We start from the raw sequence: 25099 nt of genomic DNA, 5'->3' as shown, positions 1-25099 counted from the left end.
CCACATCTGATCTCACTTACATTTTAGCACCACCCTAAGTAACACAGGCTTAGGGTAATGAAATAGCTTAGAAGGGGCAACAGCCCAGCACACACACTTAGCGCGCCTACCACAAACTCTCCAGGCACAGGTGCACCAGAGTAATAATTTATTAGGTGATTCACAGAGACAAAGTGCAAATAACTTGACTTCTCTGTTTCCCCAACCCCTTGAACTCTCTGGATCTCTAACCTGGTTTTTTAGGAAAGCAAAGGGTTAAAAAGCAGACAGTTGCTAAATCCCACCCCCCCAAAGGACAAGATTTCAAACATGCATATTATCTTGATCTCAAAAGGTATAGTAAAGCCAACATTTTTTACTCCATAGCATCTCTTTCCATTTTAAAACTTGGCCAGTACAGCCCTTCAGACTAGGGGTGATTTGGCTTCAGCAATTAACCAGATTTAAATGCTTTTGGCAGGTAAATACAAGGGTCCAACAAAGTTATCAATTCTTCTGACCAAAAAGAGTAAAGACAAGTGGGTAGTTAATTGTAGTGGAGCTTTAAAAACCTGTGAGAAGGTTGTTACATGGACCCTTTGGCCTCCAGTTCACAAAATACTATTATGTCCTAAAGGCTACAGTGGAAAGCATTTTTATGGATTAACTCTACAAAGTGAAGCATGTGAAAAGGGCCTAAAATCAATATTTTGATCAGGACATAAAAAATCAAATTTTCACAGACATTTTCAGAGATGTTAGTTTAGCAACAATGACCTATACACAAAGTTATCTGTTAATAAACTCACATAACACAAAGCAGTAATTAATGAACTTTCATTTTTCTCTCCCCAATATTAAAAGGGATTAATGATACTATTATTTGATGATGACAATATCTGCTAATTAGAACATACAATATTCTGCAAACTGTTACTAGAAAATGTGGAAAATCTTAGAACTACAGTTAATACTGTAAGTAAAAACCCAAAAAAGTGAGAAATTAAACATTTAAAAATACTTGCTTATTGTGATTTTTAGTAGGTAAATCCTTATAACCCACATGCCTTGTTCAGGTAGTCATTTGATTTCTTTTCTTAAAAAATAACTGTAGTAAATATACTTTAGTACAAAAACCTTTAAAGTCCAGGACCTGGAGTAACAACTGCTTTCTAATTTAAGATGAGGCGTTCTCTGAAGAACACCCGTTGTAAAAATTTTTATAATTCAGTATAATTGTATATAAAATTACTACTTAGTAAAAATGGACATAATTCTTTGATCCTAATGTCTAAAAAAGAGGACATGTTCACTTTTTCTGTTTTAAAATGTTTGCTCCAAATACTCACAGAGCGCCAACTATGGGACTCACTAGACCTGCTCTTAACCACTTTACCAAAAAATGTCAGCACCCCCCACACTGCTGCCTCATTATAAAAGAAAACAGTAACATCTTAGAAACAAAACCACTAAGACGGTTAAAATTACTACTTAAGAGTATTACATCTCCAAGTGGGTATCTCCCCACTAGTTCTGTGGGCTTCCTAAAGATCTGAGGCAAAACCAAAAGAATCTTATAGCTGCCACTTTCTTCTAAAGATAAGCTTCCTAATAAAATAAATTTCCCCAGAATTGGTTAAGAAAAATAAAGTCTCTCCCCCAACCCAGGGATCTCTTCTTGAAACTGAAGAGAAAAAAGAAAATAAACAAACAAACTGGAAGGGAAACAAAGGCGTTCTAACCCAGTCTCTGCCTCTCTCAGGCATGCCGGAATGGTCTGTCTGTCACAGGATGGAAAGAGGGCGTGTGTGAAGCACCTCACCTACTAGTTCCAGTGACCTACATCTCCCAAAAAAATGCAGACATAGCACACGGCTCAGGAGAGTAATAAGATGGATTAAGCAATCTGTACAATTGTAGAAAGCACTATCAAGCCCTCTCAAAACCACACTAAAATGGTTGGTTGGACACTTGTGAGTGATTTCTGAGATGAACTAATTAGGACTCAACAAACAGATGGTCCTCACAATGAAACCAGGCCTTCTGGAAGGGAAACGAGCTGTGGTTCTCAAGAACTCAAAGATACTTTGGATCCACCGTAAAGCTTGCCAAAAATATCAACTGAAATTCTTTACTAACTAAAGAGGATGCACTGTATTTAAAAATCACTGTCAATTTTACTGAGATGTAGAATAAAAAATATTTACAACTCTTTTACAATAAGGAGCGTTCAGACCTCACTTGTCAGGAAAATATTTTGTCGGTATTACAAAGAAAATTGTTGTAAACTTGTTTCTTCTGACCTCTGTCTCAAGCATTTAACATAACCTCTTCAGAAACTCCACGGTGCAAAAATAAACATGCAAACTCTCAAGAAATATTTTACATTTTTTGAAAAAGAATATAAATTGGAAAGAAAAGTATGTATGTAATCAAGAAGAGTCACAGCTCAAGTCTGAACTTAGCCAATAAAGGGAGATGATCTGAAGAATTATTTTCATTTGGAAGTCCGTTAACCGTCCATAAGTCTTGTTCTGTAAGGAGTGATAGTCTGGCCAGAAGTTTCAAGCCACCAACCAGAGCCACTTCAGCTCCTGCATTAAGGAAACACATGTTTAGTGAAACTGTGTCAACAGGTTATTGTAAATTAATCATACAAGTCCCTTTTTGAACAATGATACAGAACTTCAAAATCGTCGGGAGTTTAAAGGGAAACAGCTTTTAGAATATGATTCAATTTCATACTGAGACCTAATTATAGTTCTCAGACACACAAGTTTCAGATTTTTTTTTTCTGGTTCAGATTTTTTTTTTTGTTTTGAGTTCTACAAATAATCTTTAGAAGAAAATACCAGTGTAATACTTAAGTATGTTAAAAGTAATGTGAGGGGTGCCTGGGTGGCTCAGTCAGTTAAGCATCTAACTGGATCAGGTCATGTTCTGAGGGCTGAGACTGAAACCTCCGCTGGGGCTCCACTCTCAGCAGGGAGCCTGCTTGTCCCTCTTCCTCTCCCTCTGCCTCTGCCCCAACTTGTGCACGCTCTCTCTCTCAAATAAATAAAATCTTTAAAAACCAATAAAAATAAAAAAACAAAAAATAAAGTAACTTGAGGGGTGGCTGGGTGGTCCAGTTGGTTGAGTGTTCGACTCTTGGTTTTGGCTCAGGTGGTGATTTTGGGATTGTGGGGTCAGCCACAATAGGCTCCAAGCTCAGTGCAGAGTCTGCTCGGGACCCTCTCTCTCTCTGCCACTCCCCCCACCTCCACGCTCACGCACATACTCTCTCTAAAATAAATAAATCTTAAAAAAAAAAAAGTAATTTGAGATTGACAACTACATAAGAAATTCATCAACTACTCCATAGTTGTATAAACCAGACAGACCCAGCCACGGCTGAGTAGGAAGTTTGTTAGGTGACTGGAGAATAGATTAGTATACTCTGGTTCCCGAGTCTGTGCTCACAGTAAGAGGGCCTGCTGCTAACAGCAACATTTGAGGTGCCAGTCCATGGCACACTCCCGCCACCTAGTGAGCACTTACAGCATGGCAACCATCAGACCCTGACTACAAATTCAAAGCAGCTAACATATTTCATAGTTGATCTAGTTGGGGAGGGGTAAGCCATTTCCTGAGTAGTACTAATAAGGTTATCCTCAGCAGGAAGGAAAACACAACCTGAAGAGAAAAGGAGAAAAGGAAAGCACAAAAGAAAAAAAAGGAAAGAAAGAAAAGAAAAGGGAGAATCAGAAAAGACAAAACAGCTGTCCATATTTTGGATTTGTGACGTTTTCTGCATGATATTTTCTGACTTCCAGTCATTTTAAACTACATTTTCTTCTCCAGATTAAATCCTTTGGTTAATATTTAAAACCATACTTTCACTGAATCATGCAAGGAAAAGTGTTTTATCACCTCTGTTTTTGAAACCACATATTCATATAATGGACTTCTCTTTTCAGAAAGATCCAATATTCTAGAGTCGACATGACAAAACTGTCTATTGCTGGCAATATAAGCAAGGTCCTCTGATGAAGGCAGCATGCCTTAGTAAAATTTAAGTACAAAACTCTCTGTTTTGCTGTCACACACACACACACACCCCCAGTAAATTTATAGTAAGTAAAACCAAAGGACAATATGAGAGACCCATAACTCAGAAGCTGACTGGAACTGGAAGGGGGAGCCAAGGATATCATTCTTAGGCAATAATTTGCTTTGAGGTGCTTCACTGCCTCCATGTTTTGCAGGTGATTAACTGATTTACTCAAATACATTACCAATTTCAAAATATTTTTAACTTTTAAATTTAGAACTTCACCTAGATGTTTAGCTGACTTTCTCGACCTCAGCCCTGAGGTTGGAGTTACTGTCTTCTCAAGCACAGTGTAAGAATCCTGCATTCTTTACCTGGCTGCCTGGCAACATCTTCCTTTTCAGCAGAATAGAAAATATAATCCACAGTTATGGCACTTCGGGAATGACAAGTGGTCACTTCTGGAATTCCAGTGTCAGGAAAATAATGTGAATAAACAGATGACAAGCTGAAATGGTGCTGTAAATTTGAAGATAATCTAAATTGAAAAGAAAAATAGCTTAGCATCCATAAAGTTTTTCTTGATTTTCAGAATCCTTCCTGTTTAAAGCACTTTCTCATTTAATTTCCAGACAAAGCCAGACATTCAGACAAACTTTATTTAAACAGACCACATCACAACTTGGCATTCTTTTATTCCTGTGGTGATATCCAAAACCCATTAACAAGGCTGTGATACGTGGGGTAAAAGCTCATTAACATATTAATATGATTTATTATTTATGATGTGGTTTATTATTATTAATAAAACATATCTGAGAGCCTGCACTTCCTAATAAATATGTATTTTAAAACAATTTATAAGTTATTTGTTGTATTTTTAAGAAAGAAAAATGGCTTTTATGAATGTTACGTAGAAGCCACCAGAGTTTTGATGTCAGAGAGGCTATATTTTTCTACGATTATTCTTGCTACGACATATCACATAATTTTGTACTGCATCTTAAAACAGCTTCTATAATGGTTTATATTTATCTCATGTTACAAATACATGTGATGTACTAAAGAGTTTAAAAATCATTTCCAATAAACACATCTTGAAGTTTAAAGATCTTTTAATTGTGAAAAAAAATTTTTTTAAGCTTTTAAAAATTCAACATTTAACAAATATCCACTAAGTTTTAGGCACCATCTTAGGTGCTTACGATAGACACATAAAGATGCCTTTTAAAGAGCTCAATGTCAAAGAACAAAGGTTATTCTTTCAAAACGCCCTTACTTTCCAGTTTTAGCAACGTTTTATGTCTAAGGACTTATATTTACAATATTATTAAATGTAAAATAGGTTTCCTGCAAACTGTTCTCTTACTATAAATCTTTTGGTTTATAGATATAAGCGTTGCATATAAGCACACTACATTTATATATGCTTAAAAGTATCTTTTCTTGTACCTCATTTTGTTATAAAAAGATTTTAGAATTACTCAAAACACAGTATTTGTTGGGTTTGTCTTTGTATTAATCTTACTCAGGGAGGGCGCCTGGGTGGCTCAGTTAAGGGTCTGCCTTTGGCTCAGGTCACGCTCCCAGGGTCCCGGGATCCAGTCCTGTATCCAGTTCCCTGCTCAGCAGGGAGTCTGCTTCTCCCTCTACCCTTCCCCCCTGCTCGTCATCTCTCTCTTTCTCAAATAAACAAAATCTTTAAAAAAAAATCTTGGGGAAATTTTTACTGTATTTGAAAGGTTTAATCATGAATTTTTAAATATTCTTTTTTAAAAATTCAAAAAATGTTGCTTCCTATCTTACTAGGTTCTTGTACATGAGATGATATTTTCTCAATACAAAGTATACAAAATAAAATAAGACCGAGAAGAAAGCAGATAAAATAAGAGGGGATTCTAATTTGGTCCCTAAATATAAATGTTAAAACAAAAATTAAAACAAATAAAAGAGCCACAATATAAAATCAAAACAGTTTAAGAATCTCCGAAAGAGACAAGATTTCAATCTCCATCCTGCTATATTCACATACATCTGCTTCTCAACCATAGCCCCAAATATTCATGCTTCTTTAATAATAAGGAGTCCAGGGCACCTTCACCCCTCCACCTTTGGTAACTTTTCCCTGTAGTTCAAGAGATATAAATATTTATGTAAACTATATCATTTAAATATAAATACTTATACTGGCATATTCTTTTTTGGATCAATTCTCCTACAGATTGTTTTGAGATCTAGTAAGTCAAAGGAGGCTAAGCATCCTCCTGAAATCTGAAAGGTATTTTCCCGTAATCTTGACCTTTGTTTAAACATGTAATAGCAATATATTTCAGAGTTCTAGCTGCTCCAGGTCCATGGACAGGCTCTTTGCTTTAAATAACACTGTTTAAGCCCTTACTATGAATCAAACATCAAGCTTTCCATGCTTTTCTCATGTAATCCTCCCAACCATCCGAAGCATAGATAAGGAAACCGAATCTCAGAGATGTTAAGTTTCTTGCTCAGAATCACACAGCTAAAATGGAACACGGTTAGGAACTCAGGTCTATTTGAGTTAGGAGCCATCATTCTTCACCAGCATGGAAAAACACCTTTTTCATTTTTTATCCAAGTGATTTTTGAGAAACGATTTTTTGCCCAACTAAAGTCAGTAAATGTCTACTGTTACTTTCCAGAACTCACTTTTCAGCTGTCACTAGGACCTCTGTTTTGTCCAGCTCTGTCTGTGTCAGGTCACTGTCTATAAGAACAAAGAAGAACATATTAAACTATTCAATATACTGTTCTGTTCTAGTTTGCAATAGAATAGTCCCCTTATTCTAGGAATGATATTCAAGACATGTCTAGTTTCAATAAATGCCTAAAGTTAAACGTTCCATCAGGGAACCTTTATGTTTTGATGGTCTCCATAATTAGCAAAACTGAAATGAAAACATTTCCAAAGCAACATGCGAGTAACTCATGCAGATAATTTTGGAAGGTCAACTTAAGAATGGTAAATTTAGAATTCATTAAGAAAAGGAATAAGCAGGTATCATGTTTTTATATATGAATATTCATCCCTGAGATGTTATCCCTTGAAAAATTTCGTTTGATGTCTTCAAATGGAACACTATTATCAAGGAGACTGCCCAAATGTACTGCAAACACTTACCTGTCTTCTCTACCTTTGGTAAGTGCCGTACCTCATACACACAGTCCTGTGAGATACCTAGGTTTGGGGGCCAGATTGGAATAGATAAAATTCTTTGTCCCCGTGAAGACTGTTCCTGGCCAGATACCTAAACAAAATTTCAACAGGTATCTTAAGTGAATAGATTTTAAATAGTTTATGTATTGAAAAGTTTATGTCTTAAATAAGAGGAAATCCAAGAATGGTATGTATTACCCTTTATTCATCCTAGTAAGTGATTATTTGTGCTTATGACATCTTGTTGAAATACAATTCAGAAAGCAGTTATTATTTACATAAAAATGGCAATATTCTCCTTTCCTGTACATGTCATTCTAATTGGCACATTTATATGATCTATTACCTTGGACTAATACTGCCCCTCCTTTTTTGCTACCTGCAATTATATTAATATAAAATGTATATAAAATACTAAGTGAGATCAACTCTTACAAAATTTTAAAACTATCGCTCAAACCTCAGTGGTGGAGAGCTTATTTTGGTTAAAATCCTGAAGATCAAATGATCTGAAGTAAGCAACAGAAAGCACAATGAAGATAAAACATGAGAGAAGTATGGGATATAGTCAGCTAAGAAATTAAAATGTTTACCATTATGGAAAGGAAAATGTACATAATAAAGAAATATTAAGTTACTCTTTTGCCAACTATAGTGCCCACATCCAACATTCAAAATTCTGTTATACCCCATTATGAGAAGTAGCTTATTTATGAAGTATTAATGTCCATCAATGCTTTTATTTTTCTTCTTCTCCCTCATTTTGGATTTTTTGCTGCCTGCCAATTCCTCCAAGCAGAATGTTGCCATGAATAGATGGAAAAGATGAAATTCAACCAAGCGAGCATCATTACTCATTACTAGTTGGGGAACATCAGCATAACTTGGTAAAGCGAGGGTCCCAGGTCATCCAACGTTTTCAAACAGCCATGTAATGAGTATCCTCACACTACAATGAACAGAGAGACTAAGTCCGCCTCCTAATAATGATGAAGCAAGCACTTACCTTGCCGATGGCAAGTCCTTCATAATTCAATTTTCCTTCCTTTATAAAACTATAGAGCGGAGAACCAGGAACAGAATTAAAGTCACCACACATAATGATAGGGCAGAAGCTGCCATCTTTCTGATGGGCAACACTGGAAATCTCTGCCAGAAGCATTGCCAATTGGGTCAACTTAATATCTCCTCGCCTTGGGTTATACAACAGATGTGTGTTAGCTACACAGATCACAGGAGAGGCAGCACTCGGAATTTTGGGCTGCAAGAGTAACACTAATCCAACATTGTCTCTGTCCAACAGAGGAACGTCACGGCGGTAGAATTCCACTGGGTTCACTGATAAGAGTGAAAACTTGGAATGTTTGAAGCATATGGCACAGCCATCAGGTTTCCTTCCGGTCCGCATCTTGTATTCACAGTGATAACCTATGAGGAAGAAAGAAAATTAACATGGGGACTGCCATATAAATATATATGGCAAAACACAGCTCTCCTAATATCTCTTGTCAAAGTGGATTCTCCAAAGCACTAATAATGCAGGATGTTAAGTGTGGGACTGGGTCTAGGTCCTAGGAATGGGTCTCTTTACTGGCAGACTTCAGTCTTAAATACGCTAATGTATGATCATGCTCTCATTTCCATCCTAGGAAAAGTCATGACAAAGACAGTAAGGCCTTATGATAACCTACACCCTCCCAGCCCCCTCTCTGACCTCTCTGCCTCTGACTCTTCCTTGCTTGCTCTACTCCACACACACTTCACCACATGCCTTTGGGCACTTCTGGCTCAGGGCCTTTGCTTTGCTATTTCCATTGTCTGGAAGGCTCTAGGCATGGCTCGTTCCTTCACCTCCTTGAAGTCTCTGCTCAAATGTTACCTTCTCTGGTTGTTTAAAATTGAAACCTGACCCATTCTACTTTCCTGCTTTTGTCCAAAATTATCATTACTTCATATGCTATTTAAGTATTTCTTTGGTTTATTATCAGCCTTTCTCCACCAGAATGTAGGCTCCCCAAGTACAGAGACTTCTTACCCTTTGGCTCACTGCTAGAGCACAGCCTAGACTAGTGCACAGGTTACAGCAGGCATTCAAAAAATATGTGCTCAGGAATGAATGCAAAGTAGGCAGCATTTCTTAAATAGATGAACTGTTTCTCGAAGTGTTCATTCATCAAACAGGTTTTTAGCTTCTACCCATTTGTTACTGGTAGACACTGGTGTTATAATGATGAATCAGACAGAATGGTCCCTGATATGGAACTCAGAAACTTAGGGGTCTAGTGGTGGGTAGAACAACTCCTGGAAAGGAATCCATTAAGAGATTCTTACATACTTTTCTGTCTGAATTAAAATTATATATCAAGGGAGGCCTGGTTGCTGCAGTTGGCCGAGTGTCTTGACTCTTGGTTTTGGCTGATGTTGTGATCTCAGGAGTGTGGGATCGAGCCCCACAGCAGGCTCAGCGTGGAGCCTGCTTAAGAGTCTCTCTCCGTCTGCCCCAAACCCCCAAAAGAAATAAATCTTAAAAAAATAATAATAAAAAATAAAATTATATATCAACCCAAAAGTTCCCACTTAAAATACCTCAATCTTTTTCCTGACCTTTTGAAATGGGTATTAAGTTTTTTCAAAATTAAGATTTTTTTGCCTAAATACACCATACATCTTTGTTAGCACATTAACAATACACAAATCTTTCTCAGTAAATTGGGCTAAAATAAAGGTCACATTGTACCCAAAGATTCCAAACTTGGCCTGATCTCTGCTCCATAATGATCTTCTTGAACTTCTTGCAAACAAAGTACCTTGGAAGAAAAAAATGGCTTGAATTAAAACAGAGAGCAAATACGAATTTTCTGATGCTTTCATCTTTAAAAACAGGCTTCTAAAATTCTAAAAACCTAACGAAAGTTGAAATAAAAAGACATAATGCTTTTTTCTTAAGACTACCAAATTAATATCTCTAGATTTGATCAGTCCCCAAAAACTTGGCCTTTAATTACATGAAGCTCTCTCTCTTACTATCCAAAACTGGAATTTCCCAAAAGAGGTATTTTAAATTTATATGTTGAGATATTTTTTCTGAATTACAATGTTCACCAATACTAAATCCTTCTAGTCCTTTCTTAAGGTGATTTCTTTCAATGTATGTAGATTTTTACAGGCATGACTTACATTTCAAATCAATAGGAATACTTACTGAATATTTAATACACTGCCAGTCCCTGTCTCAAAACTGATGGGCAAGCAGAACTTCCTGGGTCTTTTTTGAAAATTCAATGATTATTTATACTAACAGCCATTAGCAAATGCCTCTTTGGAAGTCATGGCGCATTGTTATAAACTGTTCCATCACTGCATTTAAAACCGTCTTCCCTTCCTACCCCACAAACAAAAGGGATAAAACCATTTAGTTCACGAATGACCTTTTCTTATGGGAAGAATTCTGATGATATTCTGCACTTACGTCTGCATCAAAGTGTTTAATTTCTTTCAGAATATTAGGAAACCTAAAACTCCAGTGTAAAACTGGCCGCCGGCAGTGTCTATACAGGTGTGAATTGTCTTCCAATAAATCTTGTGAAAGTATATTATAGGACATCACTGAAAAGTCGAACTTGTTATCACTGTCTTCACATTTGGGGTCAACATTTTTGTCTCCTAGGATCTTCGTCTTGTCTTTGTTATGGTTACATATATATTCCCAGTGTCGTTGTATTGTGCCTGTTAAAATATATTGAACAAAATATAAATAATTAATGAAAAACAGATGAAATATCACCTTGCATGTAAGTTATTTCTTGCCTTTTAAAAATTCTCGCAAGCAATGAACAGAATGTTTTCCCCTAGGAAATGGCAACACAGCACTAAGAAACTAGAAGTTGTCATCAAATCGATTACAAAGGCAGTACAGTGATATAATGACTGACCAGCAGGTATAAAACAAGTTTAAAAGATCTAGCAAGTCATTTTGGAGACTGAGAGAGTGTTAATAAAGCTAAGACTGTATAGTTTCTCACTTACTTATGGTTAAGAAGTGGCTCTGCCAGACATGCTCAGCAATTTCCTAACCAGGATAATATACAGTTGACCACTGAACAATGCAGGGGCAGAGGGGAAGGTTAAGGGCACTGTGCAGCTAAAAATCCACATAAAACTGCTGACTCCTTCAAAACTTAACTACTAATAGCCTACGGTTGACTGGAAGCCTTACCAACAACATAAACAGTAGATTAACACATAAGTTGTCTATTATATGTATTTTATACTGTATTCTTACAATAAAGTAAGCTGAAGAAAAGAAAATGTTATTAAGAAAATCATAAAGAAAATACATTTACAGTACTGTACTGTACTTATCAAAAAAGTACACGTTTAAGTGGACCCACGCAGTTAGACTGTTGTTCAAGGGTCAACTGTATTTGTATGTCACAGTTGGCTTTTCAATAGTTTATTTCCTATTAGTAAGATAAGATTATCAAATGATTAAGTTCTAGAAATGACTCATCTCAGAACTCTGGTTTAGACATGAATGGTATATGATGGCAATATATGGAAGTGGTATTTAATGGAACGATGCAGACAAAATGAACAAAAGATGTCTTTTTAATGTACACCAAAGCAAAAGTTAAAGATACCATAGTTGTAGAATGCTAGTAAATGACAAGGGCTGGTTGAAGAACCTAGCATGCAGCAACCAGGAACGTGTGATGGTTTATATTCTGCAAAGACACGTGTACCCTGACAGTGATGAAAAGACAATCAAAAAGCATGAGATTTCGCAAATATAGGCAGTCTTCGACTTAGAAATGACCTACAAACACACACACAAATATACATACATACACCCCTTTGATCTTGTCTCCCTCACCCCACTGAAGGAGGACACTCTTACTGCCATAGAAGCCATGAGGAAAAATGTGGAACTTCTAGAGAATCTATGAGCTCAACAGAAGGGGAAAACAAGAAATGGGAAGAACTTGGGAGAACAGATTTGGAGATCAATTTTCAAGCATGATTAAATTTACAGGAAACACCTCAGCCCTAGAATATCTCCCTTTTCCTGCCTGAAGTTTTCACTTTACTGGATTACGATGCCTAAGATTCTACCAATTAAAAATTAAATTGAGGAAAAATAATTCTATACACAGGGGAAAAAAAAAGACCAAAAGGAAATGTACTGGTATTTTTAAGAGCAGTTATCTCCGAGTGGAAGGACTGTGGGTGATTTTTCTAAATCTTCCACAATGATGATATATTCATAATCAGAGTATCAATATACTCCATGAAAATGCCAATAGAGTGAAATTTAAAAATACCCTCTGGTAAACGAGTTTAGTAAGATTGCTTTCCTCAAAATCTAAATGCTGATAGTGGCTGCACGGAGGGAATAGACATTTTGACCAGAGGCTAGAAGAGGAAGATCATTTTTATGAATAGTGAGGTCTGGGTGGAACAGGGGTGTTGGAGACTTACGATACCATGAAGGTACTAAGAGCCTGAGGAGAAGGGTCCAGAAAAAAAGGTGGATGGAAGGAAAACCAAACTAAACAAAAGCCGTCCAGGATTATAGAACTTAGCCTGGAGCTTGTCCTATGGTCAGGAAAGGGACGGAAAAACTATCCCCTTCTGTATCCTTCGCTAAACATGGAGAATCCTACCTGCAAAGGCCCAGAACTACAGCTAATTGCACGGACTCCACAGGACTACTCTGAGATTTGTAACAGTTTCCATGGGGGAAACGGAAATGGATGGCGAACAACTGACTCTCAAGAACTAATTACCTAGAACACAATTCATTCATAAATTGGGGACTGTCTATGATGGTTTTAGCCACAAATCACAGTCTTCATAGGTATATGAGCTGCAAAGGGCTCTAGGCATGCAAACAAAATACAAGCGACCATCACAAAGTTACAGCACTATCCTGCTGTCACCACCACATTAAAATATGAAAGATGAAGGTCCAGAGAAGTTGTTGATATTTTCTTGTAAAATATGTATATGTAAGGGCATTGAGATTGTATTGTCCGGACAAGTGTCTGTAAGCCAACTCTTTTTGCAATTCCATTTTTGAAATAACTGAAATCATGAGATTACCTAATTAACAGAGTGGCTTTCAAACTTCTAGACCTTGTACAACTCTTTGACATTACTTTTCATGTCATGACCATCAACTCCTGGTATCCTGGGGCTGGGACGATGGCGTATAAATACATATTTTCTCCTGACCACATTTGCTTTTAATAAACATACAGAAATGTGTTTGAATGCTAGGGTTCCATGGAAGACAACTTGAAGACGACTTTTAGAGACGACCATCTTTGGCCTTCATAGACTTCACAACATAAATTCACACTACAAAAGCTTATATACCTTCCATGTCAGGAGGAACAAGGTGATCACAGCAGAGAAGACAGATGAATCAAAGAAAGTAAGCAATAGGCCTGATCAGGTTTTTAGGGTGCCTAATTAAAAAGTCATAATTGTGTCACACAAATCCTTCAAATGCCACTTTAAAGTGACAGGCAAGTTAGAAGGCTGTTCTCTTGATGGAAAAGTATTAGTGAGTTATCGGAAGTCACAAATATGGCTTAACGAAGAGCATTTTCCTTATTCACAACACCTAGGAAGAATGGACATATAAAGAGTCAGGTCGCAATCAAAGTTTATCAGTATGTAAATGTAATCCCCCATCTGTTAAAGGGAAAACACCACCACCAGGATTTTCTGAGTACCTACTATGAAGCCGACAATGTATTAGGCACTTTGACATGTCTCATTTCATCCTCAACAGGCTTTCAAAGCAGGCATTATTTCACACTAGGAAACCAAGGAGCAGAGAGGTTCCCTAACCTGTCCAAGTCCACACAATTAGTGGTGGAGCGGAATGAGAGCCCATGTTTACTTTAGTAGGCCACAGCTCCGCTGAGAGCACACCAGATTTACAAAAGGCTAAACCAGAGAGTAGTGTGCTGACCTGATGAACAACGAATACGGGAATGAAAAGCAATCTCATGTCATCATACAGCCCTAGACTTATAGATAATGGATTGATTGTTCTTAGAAACCTAATTTTAATGCCTCTAACACCTTTCATTCATTCAAATATTTGTTGATGAACACATGCTGTGATCAAGTATTATACCAATAGATTTTCACTCCCAGTGCTTAAAATTTCTACTCAAATGTGTAGCAGAATTTCTACTTAAAAGAGCACTAACTTCGAGCTAACCTTCTAGCTCTCACTTCCAAGTGAGACTCACTTTGAGTGTTTTCCTTTGACAAACTTCTGTGAGCTCCCTACACATTAACACCTACACGGTCTATTTCCAAGTATCGTCAGAGGAATTCTCTTCACTGAAAACCATTGCTCAGTAAGAAAGATAACTCAAAATTCTACTTAGATAATTCATATATACTTTGGGGGAGGAGCAGGGCTGGCAGCACAAAGGGAGTCTTGTGAATTATTTGGAGTAAAAAGAATATGACAAAACTAGAAAAGATCAACATATTTAGAAAAAAACTGTTTCTCAAAGTTCAATAAGAGGTCATTCCCTTATTAACAGATAAAACTTTCCCCAGTCTCTCAAGGTTATATCAATAGAATCCACTATGAGAAATATACTGAATAAGCTAAAATCTTATTCTGTAAGAAAATATCTTTCATTTATGATTGCATCTATTTAAGAATATCCTTTTGTCTTACATAAAAAAGCCAGCATTAAACTGGCTGGCACAGTTGCTACAGCACGCAATTTTTGATCTTGGGGTTGTCTGAGTTCCACGTTGGATGTGGAGATTACTTAAAAATAACATCTTCAAAAAAATAAATAAATAATAAAAACATGAAATTTAATTTTTTAAATAGATATGTGGACTCCCTAGAACATATACCAATTTCTAGGAAGTCTAAGAACCTCTGTTTTAAAAACAATGGATTTGATAATTATTCTTAAGTTAGACTTAATGTTTTACTTAGTCGTACATTCCTTCCCAACCTTATTCTCTCTAGATATAGTTCCTTCTATATTTACTGCCAGAAATACACAATAAAAGATAAAAATAGATATAAAGACCTAATTTTAAAAAATCATTTCCTTTTTCCTAATGGAAAACTATTGGCTGAAAATAAATACTAAACCCCTCCAAAATCTGGAGGAGTTTTTAAGGATTATTAGATAGTAAAGTTTCAATAATTCTACAGCTTCTGTCTATTTCTGCACCAAGATAAATGTCACCTTTACCTTGGTGTTTTCTTCGTTTTGATGAAGGCTCATCTCCCTCAGAGTTCATGATGTAACTAGAGAGATGAATCAAAGAGGTCTGGCTCAGGTTGTCAGGTCTCCAGTTCCAGTACTGAAACGGAGTTCTAGACTCAAACAAACAAGGTGGTCTCCAATTTAGTGAAAAATGCCTACTACTGAAGTATGGGTAAGGAACACGAGAATAATGTCCAGGCCACCTCATACAACTAGAAATATGTCTGTTCCAGCAACACCTTTGCAGATTCTCCCACGGTGTCGTCCAATCTCTGCCCAGACTCTTCTGGTGATGGGGTAACATGGGGTATCTAAAAGAAATAAATACACTCCTTGAGGCACCACTATTTGTTCAGCTATAGTACCCAAAATCCAAATCTGTTTCCTCAAGGGAAGATAATGTCTAATATTTAAAATCTGACTTCTAAATCATGAAGGATGGTTGAGGGGGAACAGCCATGATTTAATTATTAGTAGCAACATCTCAAAACTCTCTCTAAACACCTATGAATGGTATTCGAAATACTTAACATAGAATCCACCAGCCTCCCAAAATACCACACACACTTCAAAAAGTCCTCAGTTCACCTGAGAGATTAACCAACCATCAAACTGGTTTTCAGAGTAGCTTTCTAATATCAAATAAACTCTATGGATCCATAAAATCCACGGCAAATGTAATACTTGATTCAATATGGAACACTTAAGCTGAGTACAATTAAAGCGACTCTCTCCTCCAACTTGGGTTTGGGGTAGAAACATGTTTCTGAACAATTTTTTACACCAAGATTACATATTTCCGAACATTTGTATAGCTAAGAAAACAAAAACCTATCACAACTTCACAAAACTACCTCTCTTGCTAATCAGTAGGTGGATAATTTATTTTTCCATCTTTTTTTTATTTTTTTAAGGCATGCCTCTCCTTGAGGGAAATGAAATGGGATAGCCACTACTTATTAATAATTCACCAATACTTCAAACCCAACAGCACCAATTTACTGATCATCCAAAATATCTCCAAAGTAGTGTTATCATTAACTTGAATAGTTATGTTGCTCTTGGGCTCTCTTAAGAAACAATGCAACTTAAGCACCATTTTCTTACCATACTACTCTGGCCAAATTTTGGATTCAGAGGACTTCTATCCTTTCCCAGAATTCATTAAAGGTGCACTTTCACGATAGTGTTAATAATGTCTACTTCTACCACCAAAGAAATTTTGCTTAAACTGTATTTACTGTTATTTGATTTTTATACATTCATTTTAAAGGCATTTAAATTTTTTATGATGTATTTTTGTTGTTTAAGCATTCTCAAATTGTTCTCTAAATTCAGCTTAATTGTAAATCTTTAAAGGCATGACATGGACATCCTATTCTGCTTTGCAACAACTCTGAAAGCCAAAGAGATTTAGGTGCTTGCTCCAGACGCTTTCTATCCTAATAGAATACCATATTGAAATACAATTCTCGCCCTACAAAACTTATTCTCTATATATGCAGTTACTTATATAGATGTCTTTTTCTCAAGATGATGACCTCCTTCAAGGCCAGAGCTTTCTTATTAATTTTAATCCCGGTCTCTCCCCAAGTGCCTAGCACAGTGCCTGGCACACAGCTGGTACTCAGGAAAACATTGTTGAACTGAGTTATCATCAAGCCCCGGACTACAGGAGATTAAAACCAGATCCCCATAATTTATATAATAATTAATACAGTGTTGTGCTTCCCAGGTGCGGTACACCAGTCCGTTTCACATGGTACACAATTAAACTTTTTGATTTTTCACATCTAAGTATTTATTAGGAAAAACCCATAATGAGTACGTCAAACCCAAGATTTCGTGGATACTGCTTAGGGCGACGCTAATATAGGCAGCATTACTGAAGTGCTTTTTTTTTTTTAAATGAGTCAATTTCAAGAAAAAATGTAGTACACACCAGTGTGGAACGAGAATTTGCTAACAACCTTAAAGGCTGGCATACAAATGACTGAAGTGTGAGAGACACTGACACCAGAAACAACAAACCCCTGGACGTGCGTGCGCCGCACGCGCCCCCCTCGGGGTCAGGCCACCCCCGGACCTACGGCGGACCGGCAGTCTCCCCGCCGACGCTCAGCACCCAGTGGGAGCTGAGGGCTGGGAGGAGGCCGGCGATCGGGGGGCTCGGGCTGGCTCGGGGGCAGGGCAGGGGAAATGGGCCGGGTCTCCAAGGCCCAGCCAGGTCGGGTAGGCACGACCCTGCCGGCGACCGATAGCCCCGGGCCCAGCCCGGACCCCGTCCGCCGAACGCCCCGCCGGCTGCGTGCCGGGTTTACCTATCCCTCGGGGTCTCCGGAGGCTCGTCCCGGCGGCACCGCCGCCCGGACCCTCTTCCTCCTCCTTCCTCCCCCAGCCCGCCCCGCCCCGGGTTAACCCGGGCCGCCCGCCCCCGCTCCTCCCTCCTCCCTCCTGCCACCCAGCCCTACTGACCGGCCTCTCCCCACCACACAGCGGCCGTAGCCCCTCCTCACACAGCGCCACGCTTCCATCTTCCCCTCCGCGGGCGTCCAATTCCCAGGCTCCGGGCTCAACCTCAACCTTTACGCCCGATCCGGCGGCCCAAAGCACCAGGGGTTCCCCATCACTAGACGTCGGGACTCCCGGCCCGGCTGCAAGGCATGCTGGGAGGCTCAGGCTCGCCCGCCGCCAAGTCCCCATCTTGCGCCGCGAAAGACTCCGAATTGCTTCAACCCCGAATTGCGTTCAGGTAGCATGCGCAGAGTGTGGAGAAGCCCGCGCAGCCATTTCGGATTAGGGCAAACACCTGACCTCTCTCTTAAAGATACAAGAACTAAACTAAGGGCTAAAGGGCTTTATGAAGGCTACCGGAGGGTACGGGGTGGTTGACTGCGTGAGAGCTAAGAAGAAAAAAAATATGTTTTAGCGTATTTTTATGATGTTCTTGGGAGATGCAAAAGGCGGATGCCCAAGGTGGGGAAATACCATTCTCTGTGTCCCCGTAGAACTGGTACCAGGGATTTTTGCAGTTAATTTTGAGGGAACACATCCACGGGGGTCACTTTTAAGTGTATGCGTGTGTCCTGTGTGTCTTTCCTCAAATTTAGTATAGGACGCTAGGTTATTGGAAAGCATTACTTAAGCGGAGACCATTCCGAGAGAGATAGAGACAGAGACAGAGAGAGAAACTGAGGAAGAAGGAAGAATAAACTGGGGAGGGGGAAAGGGTACTGGAAGGCAGAATCACTGTTTTTGTAGGCTCTGGTGGAAATACAGGGGTTCCCGTGAGCCTCTGGTTACATTTTAGTCACCTAATCGGTACATAACATAACATAACAGCACTACAACTTAGGCATGAGTGAAGCTTATCTAACCCACGTATTTTCTCTGCAAGTCACCTCACAGACGTGCTTAGCAACACTAGACAGCACTTCAGAACTGCACTTGGGGGGCCACTTTAAACAGCAGAATCACCAACAAAAAGCACAAAAATGTGAAATGCATGGTACTAAATAGACTGTGAAGAGGACACTTGTTTATAGTGTGAGAGCTGAAACGAGGGCAAGCTTTGTTTCCTTCAGCCTCACCTGGGAACATGCAGGTTGGACAATTAAATTTTTCACCACTCCGCATGAATGATTGCAGAAGCATCTGAGGGGGCACCTGGGTGGCTCAGTCCGTTAAGCATCAGACTCTTGATTTGGGCTCAGGTCATAATCTCAGGGTTGTGAAATTGAGCCTCCAAGCTGAGTGTAGAGTCTGCGTAAGATTCCCTCTCTCTCTCTCTTAAAAAAAAAAAAGAAAAGGCACTTGCAAGTATTGATTTTTAGAGTTACAGATACATTTTAGTATATAGGCAAAATTCATGAATACATAATGCACGAATAGTGCTGGTCAGATGTATTTCTATTTTATGCAGCCCTATTTTCTGGTTGCACTCAAAATTTTGCAGTTTATTAAATGTATTGACTGGTATCTTGTATGTCTTACCTCTGTAATAAGATAGTAAGTATCTCATGAGCAAGGATGATGACCCATTATTTTCAAAATTTACCCCACCTAGTGCTGTGCTAAGTACACAACAGATTGTAGATAAGACATTTTTGAATGACTGATTAACACAGGACCAGAATTAGAGCAGATCTGAGAATGAAGAGAAACTTCTCCCTCTAATACATCTTATAACCTCTGGTTTGTGATGTGTAAGGAGAAATGTAGCACTTTGAAATAATTAAAAAAGAGATTAATGGATGTTAGAATGTTGGAGTTTGGAGGATTGTCTGATCCTAAAAGATACTCACCTTTATCGTGAATGACTGTTTTAGAATTCTGTAGTGATTAATGTTAACTTGTTGAGAACTGATGGTAATTCAAATGATTATTATCTACGAACATGTGAATGAGTTCTATTCAATGGGGGGGAGAACTTTCCTCCTCTGTAGAAAAGCCAGTTTTGCCTCCATTTGCAAGGTCAATATTACTGATCTGTAAAGTGTCTGCTTTTTGGATTCTCCTGAAACAGACTGTAACATCTCTCTGGTTCCCTTATTCAATAAGTTAAATAAAATCATTTTGTATAACTTTACTTTTTTTTTTTTTTTTAGAATTACCCTTTAACAGTTTTGCAATTCCCATCAAGATGCCCTATGTATTCATTTGACAGAAACAGATGAACTTATGACCAAAGAGGTGTGCCTCATGGATTGCCAAGTCCAGGTATTTCTTTTCTTGCTCCCAGAGGTGAATCTGAAGCACAACAGAATTTTTTAAATTAATTTTTTTTAGGTAGGCTCCACACCCAGCACAGAGTCTAAAGTGGGTTCCAACTTACAACCGTGAGATAAAGACCCAAGCTGAGGGGCACCTGGTGGCTCAGTTGGTTAAGCGTCTGCCTTTGGCTCACGTCATGATCCCGGGGTCCTGGGATCGAGTCATCAGGGGTCCTGAGATCGAGTCCTGCATCAGGTTCCCTGCTCAGCCGGGAGTCTGCTTCTCCCTCTACCCTTACCCCCTGCTTGTGATCTCTCTCTTTCACTCACTCTCTCTCAAGTAAATAAACACAATCTTTAAAAAAAAAAGAAGAAGACCTGAGCTGAGATCAAGAGATGGTTGCTCAACCGAATAAGTCACCAGGTGCCCCTCAACAGAACTTTTTAAAATCTGTGTTTTTCTGGGGCGCCTGGGTGGCGCAGTCGTTAAGCATCTGCCTTCGGCTCAGGGCGTGATCCCGGCGTTAAGGGATCGAGCCCCACATCAGGCTCCTCTGCTATGGGCCTGCTTCTTCCTCTCCCACTCCCCCTGCTTGTGTTCCCTCTCTCGCTGACTGTCTGTCTCTCTCTGTCAAATAAATAAATAAATAAAATATTTTTTTAAAAAAATCTCTGTTTTTCTAATTTTAATTTTCTTCTCCACCAGTTTTGTGTTTTGGTTTGTACAGGGACAATAGATTATGTGCCTCTAGTGGCAGCAGTAATCAGCAGTTTTGTAATATGATCTGAGCATTTGGTGATCTCTGTGAAAGGATTAATGATTTCTAGAGATCTGTCTTTTATTGAGTGAAAGATAGCAGAGAGTCTGGTTTATTAGTCTTGTCTGTCTATTCTGAGCTCAAGAATTCTGTGCCCACTGGGAAGAATAGCTCTTTGGTATCTGGACTAGTGAGTTTTTGTGCTTCTGTGTTGACTCTTGACCCATGGCTGAAATTGTAGAATCAAAGCCATAAACTCTCCATACGTCTGTCTATGTGTCTGTTATTCATGGAGGGCTTTCTCTCTCATAATATGAATATGAGATGTCCTACATGTGGAAGATAGTAATAAGTTAAATTATGAAGTTTATTTTATTAAAGATGTTGTGTCCTGATTGGCTTATAGAGATAAATGAGCACTTCTATACATTTTTTTAAAATATTTTATTTTTAAGTAATCTTCTACACCCAGTGTGGGGCTCAGACCCACAACCCCAAGATCAAGAGTTGCATGCTCCACCAACTGACCCAGCCAGACACCCCAGCACTTCTATAAATTTAATTCCTAAAATTACTGGAAAAAATAAAGAATTAGAAATACATTAATTGTGATGTACTTAAAATAACATATTATTCTTATAGAAACTAATCAGAAATGTTTTAAGAATCAAAACTTACATAATTAAGGTCAATCTCTAGTGAGCAGGTGATTTTTTTCTTGAAATAGTTTAATGCTAATGAGATATGGGTAGACACTGATTGATGTTTCAAAATACCATCTCATCATAATTGCACAGATAGCCAAGGTATTGAGGCAGTGAAGAAGGGTAGTCAAGAAAACCTCAGGGTCCAAGGTCTCTCCTAAAGGGAAGCCAAGTTTTTTGGACAAGCATACAGGTATTCATGTGCTACTCAGGGGACTGCTTAAGAGCTCAGGATCTTGAATTGAGTGGGCTGGGATGTGAACAGCAAATATGGCAAAAAGTGTGAGTTAGTAAACCCCACCCAGAGGGACTGATGTTAAAAGAAAGTGGAAGTGCTTGAAAACCCACATTTCTATGATAGGGGAACTCTCGAGAATTCTGTGTGGGAAAGGACACAACTCTTTAATATCCAGACTGGTGAGTTTTTGTGTTTCTGTGTGTACTCCTGATCTATGAACATGGTTCTTCCTGCCCAAAACTAAAGTCAGTAAGACTGCCTCTCTCTTCCACTGAAGCTGCCAAGGCTGAATTTGGAGCAGAGAGGAGAATGGAGAGATGCAAAGGCATGAAGTCAGAGAGTGTCTCTCTCTAGGAGTAAGTCGCTAGCGGAGGCACTTTTCAGAGTGCCGCAGAGGTACAGCGAGGCTCCCGAAGTAATTAAGGACTGTGCAACTAGAAATAGAGCTGGCTAGAGCTATAGAAATGTGGCAGAAGAGAAAATAATACCAGAAATACACATTTTGAACAATAGCAGAGAGACTTAGAATTATTTGAAAATTGTTTTTCAAATCCTTGGGCAGGGAAGGGACCATTTCAGTGTCTGTTCTGGGACATCCAGATTCGATCAGCCAACAAGGCAGAGCCAGGAGACAGAAGAAAAGTCTAGAACAGACTGAAACAGAAAAACATTTTCCTTTGACACATCTAGAGAAGGCCTTTCAACTAGTTAGCAGAGGACAGGAGGAATCAAAATCCCCATGGGGATTACGGAGGGCACTTGAAGTACTGAGCGCTGAGTGTTGTATGCAACTGATGAACCACTAAATTCTACCTCTGAAACTAATAATACAGTATGTTAATGAAATTGAATTTAAATTAAAATTTTTTTTAAAGATCTACTTTCTATATATGGAATTGTTTTTGTTTATTCTGATTGGTATTCGGTGTGTACTTTTTGTTCTGAAGATTAATTTCTTTTACAATTCAGAAGTTCTGACCCCCATTATCTCTGTGAATTTTGTTTTTCCACCATTTATTTCCTCTATTACCTTTTTCTGGAATTCCTATTAGATCACGATTAAAGCCTCTTTAATTATTTTGTCTTCTGACTACTCTTAACCACTCCTCCTGTCTGCCTCCTTCTCTTTCTTCTTTTCATCTTGTCTCTCTATGCTGAGATTGAGTGAATTCTCAGTTTATGAATTTACTAAATTTTTTCTTCAACTAAGACCACTGTAGAGTGTATTTTGTCTGTTGAGTGTTTATTTCAATGGCTATATTTTGTTATTTCTAGGATTTCTAGTAGATGCTTTTCCACATCAACCTTTATTTCTCCTTGCTTTTATAATTCTTTGTATTTTTTTCTTTTAACTCTCTCAGAGAATAATAAACATACTTATTTAAAACTCATTTTCAGATCATTCTCTTATGTCCATTTCATCTGGAATGAATTTATCTCCTCTCTTTTAATCTTGTTGGTTGCTGTTCTGAATATGAATTCCCTCATATGTTTTGGAATTTTGATATGCAGACATCCTGATTAGGAAATTTGTTTTTCCTTTCTTGCTCTTTGTTAACTCTTAGTTGCCTCCATTTTCCCCCAAGGGACTCCCAGACTAGAATCAGGTCTTTTATTGCTGGCTTAGTCTTGTCTGGCTATGCTATCAAGGGATATTGCAGATTCATTCTCTGAACTAGTGGACAGCTTAGCCCAGGTGCTAGATGTGGTGCTGTGTCACCTTTCTCCTGCCTCCCTAAGCAATGGCTCTGGAAGCAGTCACTGCAGCCTTTTTCAACTTTTTTTCATGGGTGAAGAAGCCCTTAGTTTTAGCAGTGAGCCTGAGACCATTCCTTCCCTTCCTTGGGAGGACTTTTGATCCCTGTTCCCAGTAAGGCAAATTCCTAGATGGGGAGCCCAGCAGGTCTCAGCTTTGGTGTTGTGGGCCTCAGAGAGGTTTATATTGGTTTTGAGCATATCATGGTTTTTTGTTTGTTTGTTTCTTAATTTCTCTTTTTACATTTTAGGTCTCATTACTATGTGTTTGGAGCAGAGGATGTCTTCAGTGCAAGAACATACGAGGTATCTTAGCTGGAAGTACAAATATATTGCATTATATTGCATTATATATTGCATTATGGTCCAGAAACAATTTGTTTATAAGTGCAAAGTCTGTGCCACGAGAATTATGAGGACATCGAGACTCAATGTAACATAGGAAATGAGAAGACTCTCAAAGAGTCAAAGAGACCTGGGTTTTAACACAGACCCTGACACTCCCAGCTGTGGAATTAGCAAGTATATTATCTCCTTGGTAACAGTTATTTCACCTCTAAAATGGGGATAATAATGCCTATGAAATACTGTGAAGCTTAAATAAAATGGTAGCTATGAAGTATCTGTTATAAGACACAGAGAGGTAGACAAGTTTTTTTTCATTTTACATCAAGTTTGTAGGCAAAATAAACTTGAACACATAAACTTGGTTAAGTAAACTAGCATATACTGAGTAGACAATACACATATACAGAACTTTATGCAGACCCTTTGGGAAATAGTATGAAGGAAATTAAAAATAGAAGATAAAAATGTTATAAAGTCAAATGAAAAGTAAGGTAGTGTGATTTAATAGATAATAGAAATCTCCATCTGAAGGGCACCTGGGTGGCTCATCTGACTCTTAATTTCAGCTCAGATCATGATCTCAGGGTCCTGGGAGTGGGCCCTGAGTCAGGCTCTGAGCTCAGCAGGAGTCTGCTTGAGGATTTGCTCTCTCTCCCCCTCCCCCAGCTTGAGGGCATGTGAGGGCACGGGCTCTCTCTCTCAAAGAAATAAATAAAGCCTTAAAAAAAAAAAAGAGAAATATCCACCTGATACTTTCAGATTTTTAAGCCAAGGATGGGTAGGCTAATGTATAATAACCCATTTTGAGCCATTAATTGATGTAAATTTCTCCTGCTTGTCAAGAAAATTTGTATCCTTCGTTAATGAAAACTTCCTGACTAGTGAAGTTACATATACATACAGGTACATAACATTTATATATAAATATGGGGTATAAAAATGACTTTTACCCCTTTGCCCTTAAAAAACAAGATTTGGCAACATGTGGATTTGCAAGGAAAAGCTAAAAAAAAAAAAAAAAGATGAAAATCCAAATTTGAAATGTCTCTCAACTCCCACACATGTTCTTATACATCACTTTCAACCTCCAAATTCTGAAAAATGTTTCTGTATAGCCC

General features: G+C 38.3%; 1 protein-coding gene and 1 long non-coding RNA gene across 7 annotated transcripts; one reads left to right on the top strand and one right to left on the bottom strand.

Annotated features, from left to right (window-relative positions):
- Positions 1-131: 131 nt before the first annotated feature.
- ANGEL2 (angel homolog 2) lies at positions 132-18264 on the bottom strand. Of its 6 annotated transcripts, none has more exons than XM_026509123.4 (9): positions 17942-18264; positions 15452-15777; positions 10672-10928; positions 9940-10009; positions 8209-8630; positions 7167-7293; positions 6695-6752; positions 4387-4550; positions 132-2573 (listed from the first exon to the last, which is right to left on the bottom strand). In XM_026509123.4, the coding sequence occupies exons 1-9, from the start codon at positions 17998-18000 to the stop codon at positions 2422-2424; spliced, it is 1635 nt and encodes a 544-aa protein (XP_026364908.2). In that variant the 5' UTR covers positions 18001-18264; the 3' UTR covers positions 132-2421. The 6 variants fall into 6 exon arrangements, with proteins under 6 accessions (XP_026364908.2, XP_026364910.2, XP_026364909.2 ...); XM_026509125.4 differs by having other exon boundaries at positions 17983-18068; XM_026509124.4 differs by lacking the exon at positions 17942-18264 and adding an exon at positions 17788-17871.
- LOC130544317 (uncharacterized) lies at positions 18003-23941 on the top strand. The gene is made up of 3 exons (XR_008960508.1): positions 18003-18218; positions 20074-20185; positions 23885-23941. It is a non-coding gene; the product is annotated as an uncharacterized LOC130544317 (long non-coding RNA).
- The last annotated feature ends 1158 nt before the right edge of the window (positions 23942-25099 follow it).

Source organism: Ursus arctos, unplaced genomic scaffold (genome assembly GCF_023065955.2).
Source record: "Ursus arctos isolate Adak ecotype North America unplaced genomic scaffold, UrsArc2.0 scaffold_2, whole genome shotgun sequence".
Taxonomy (NCBI): Eukaryota; Metazoa; Chordata; class Mammalia; order Carnivora; family Ursidae; genus Ursus; species Ursus arctos.
Note: the sequence above shows the minus strand (reverse complement) of the source record. Positions and strands in the feature narration are given on the sequence as shown.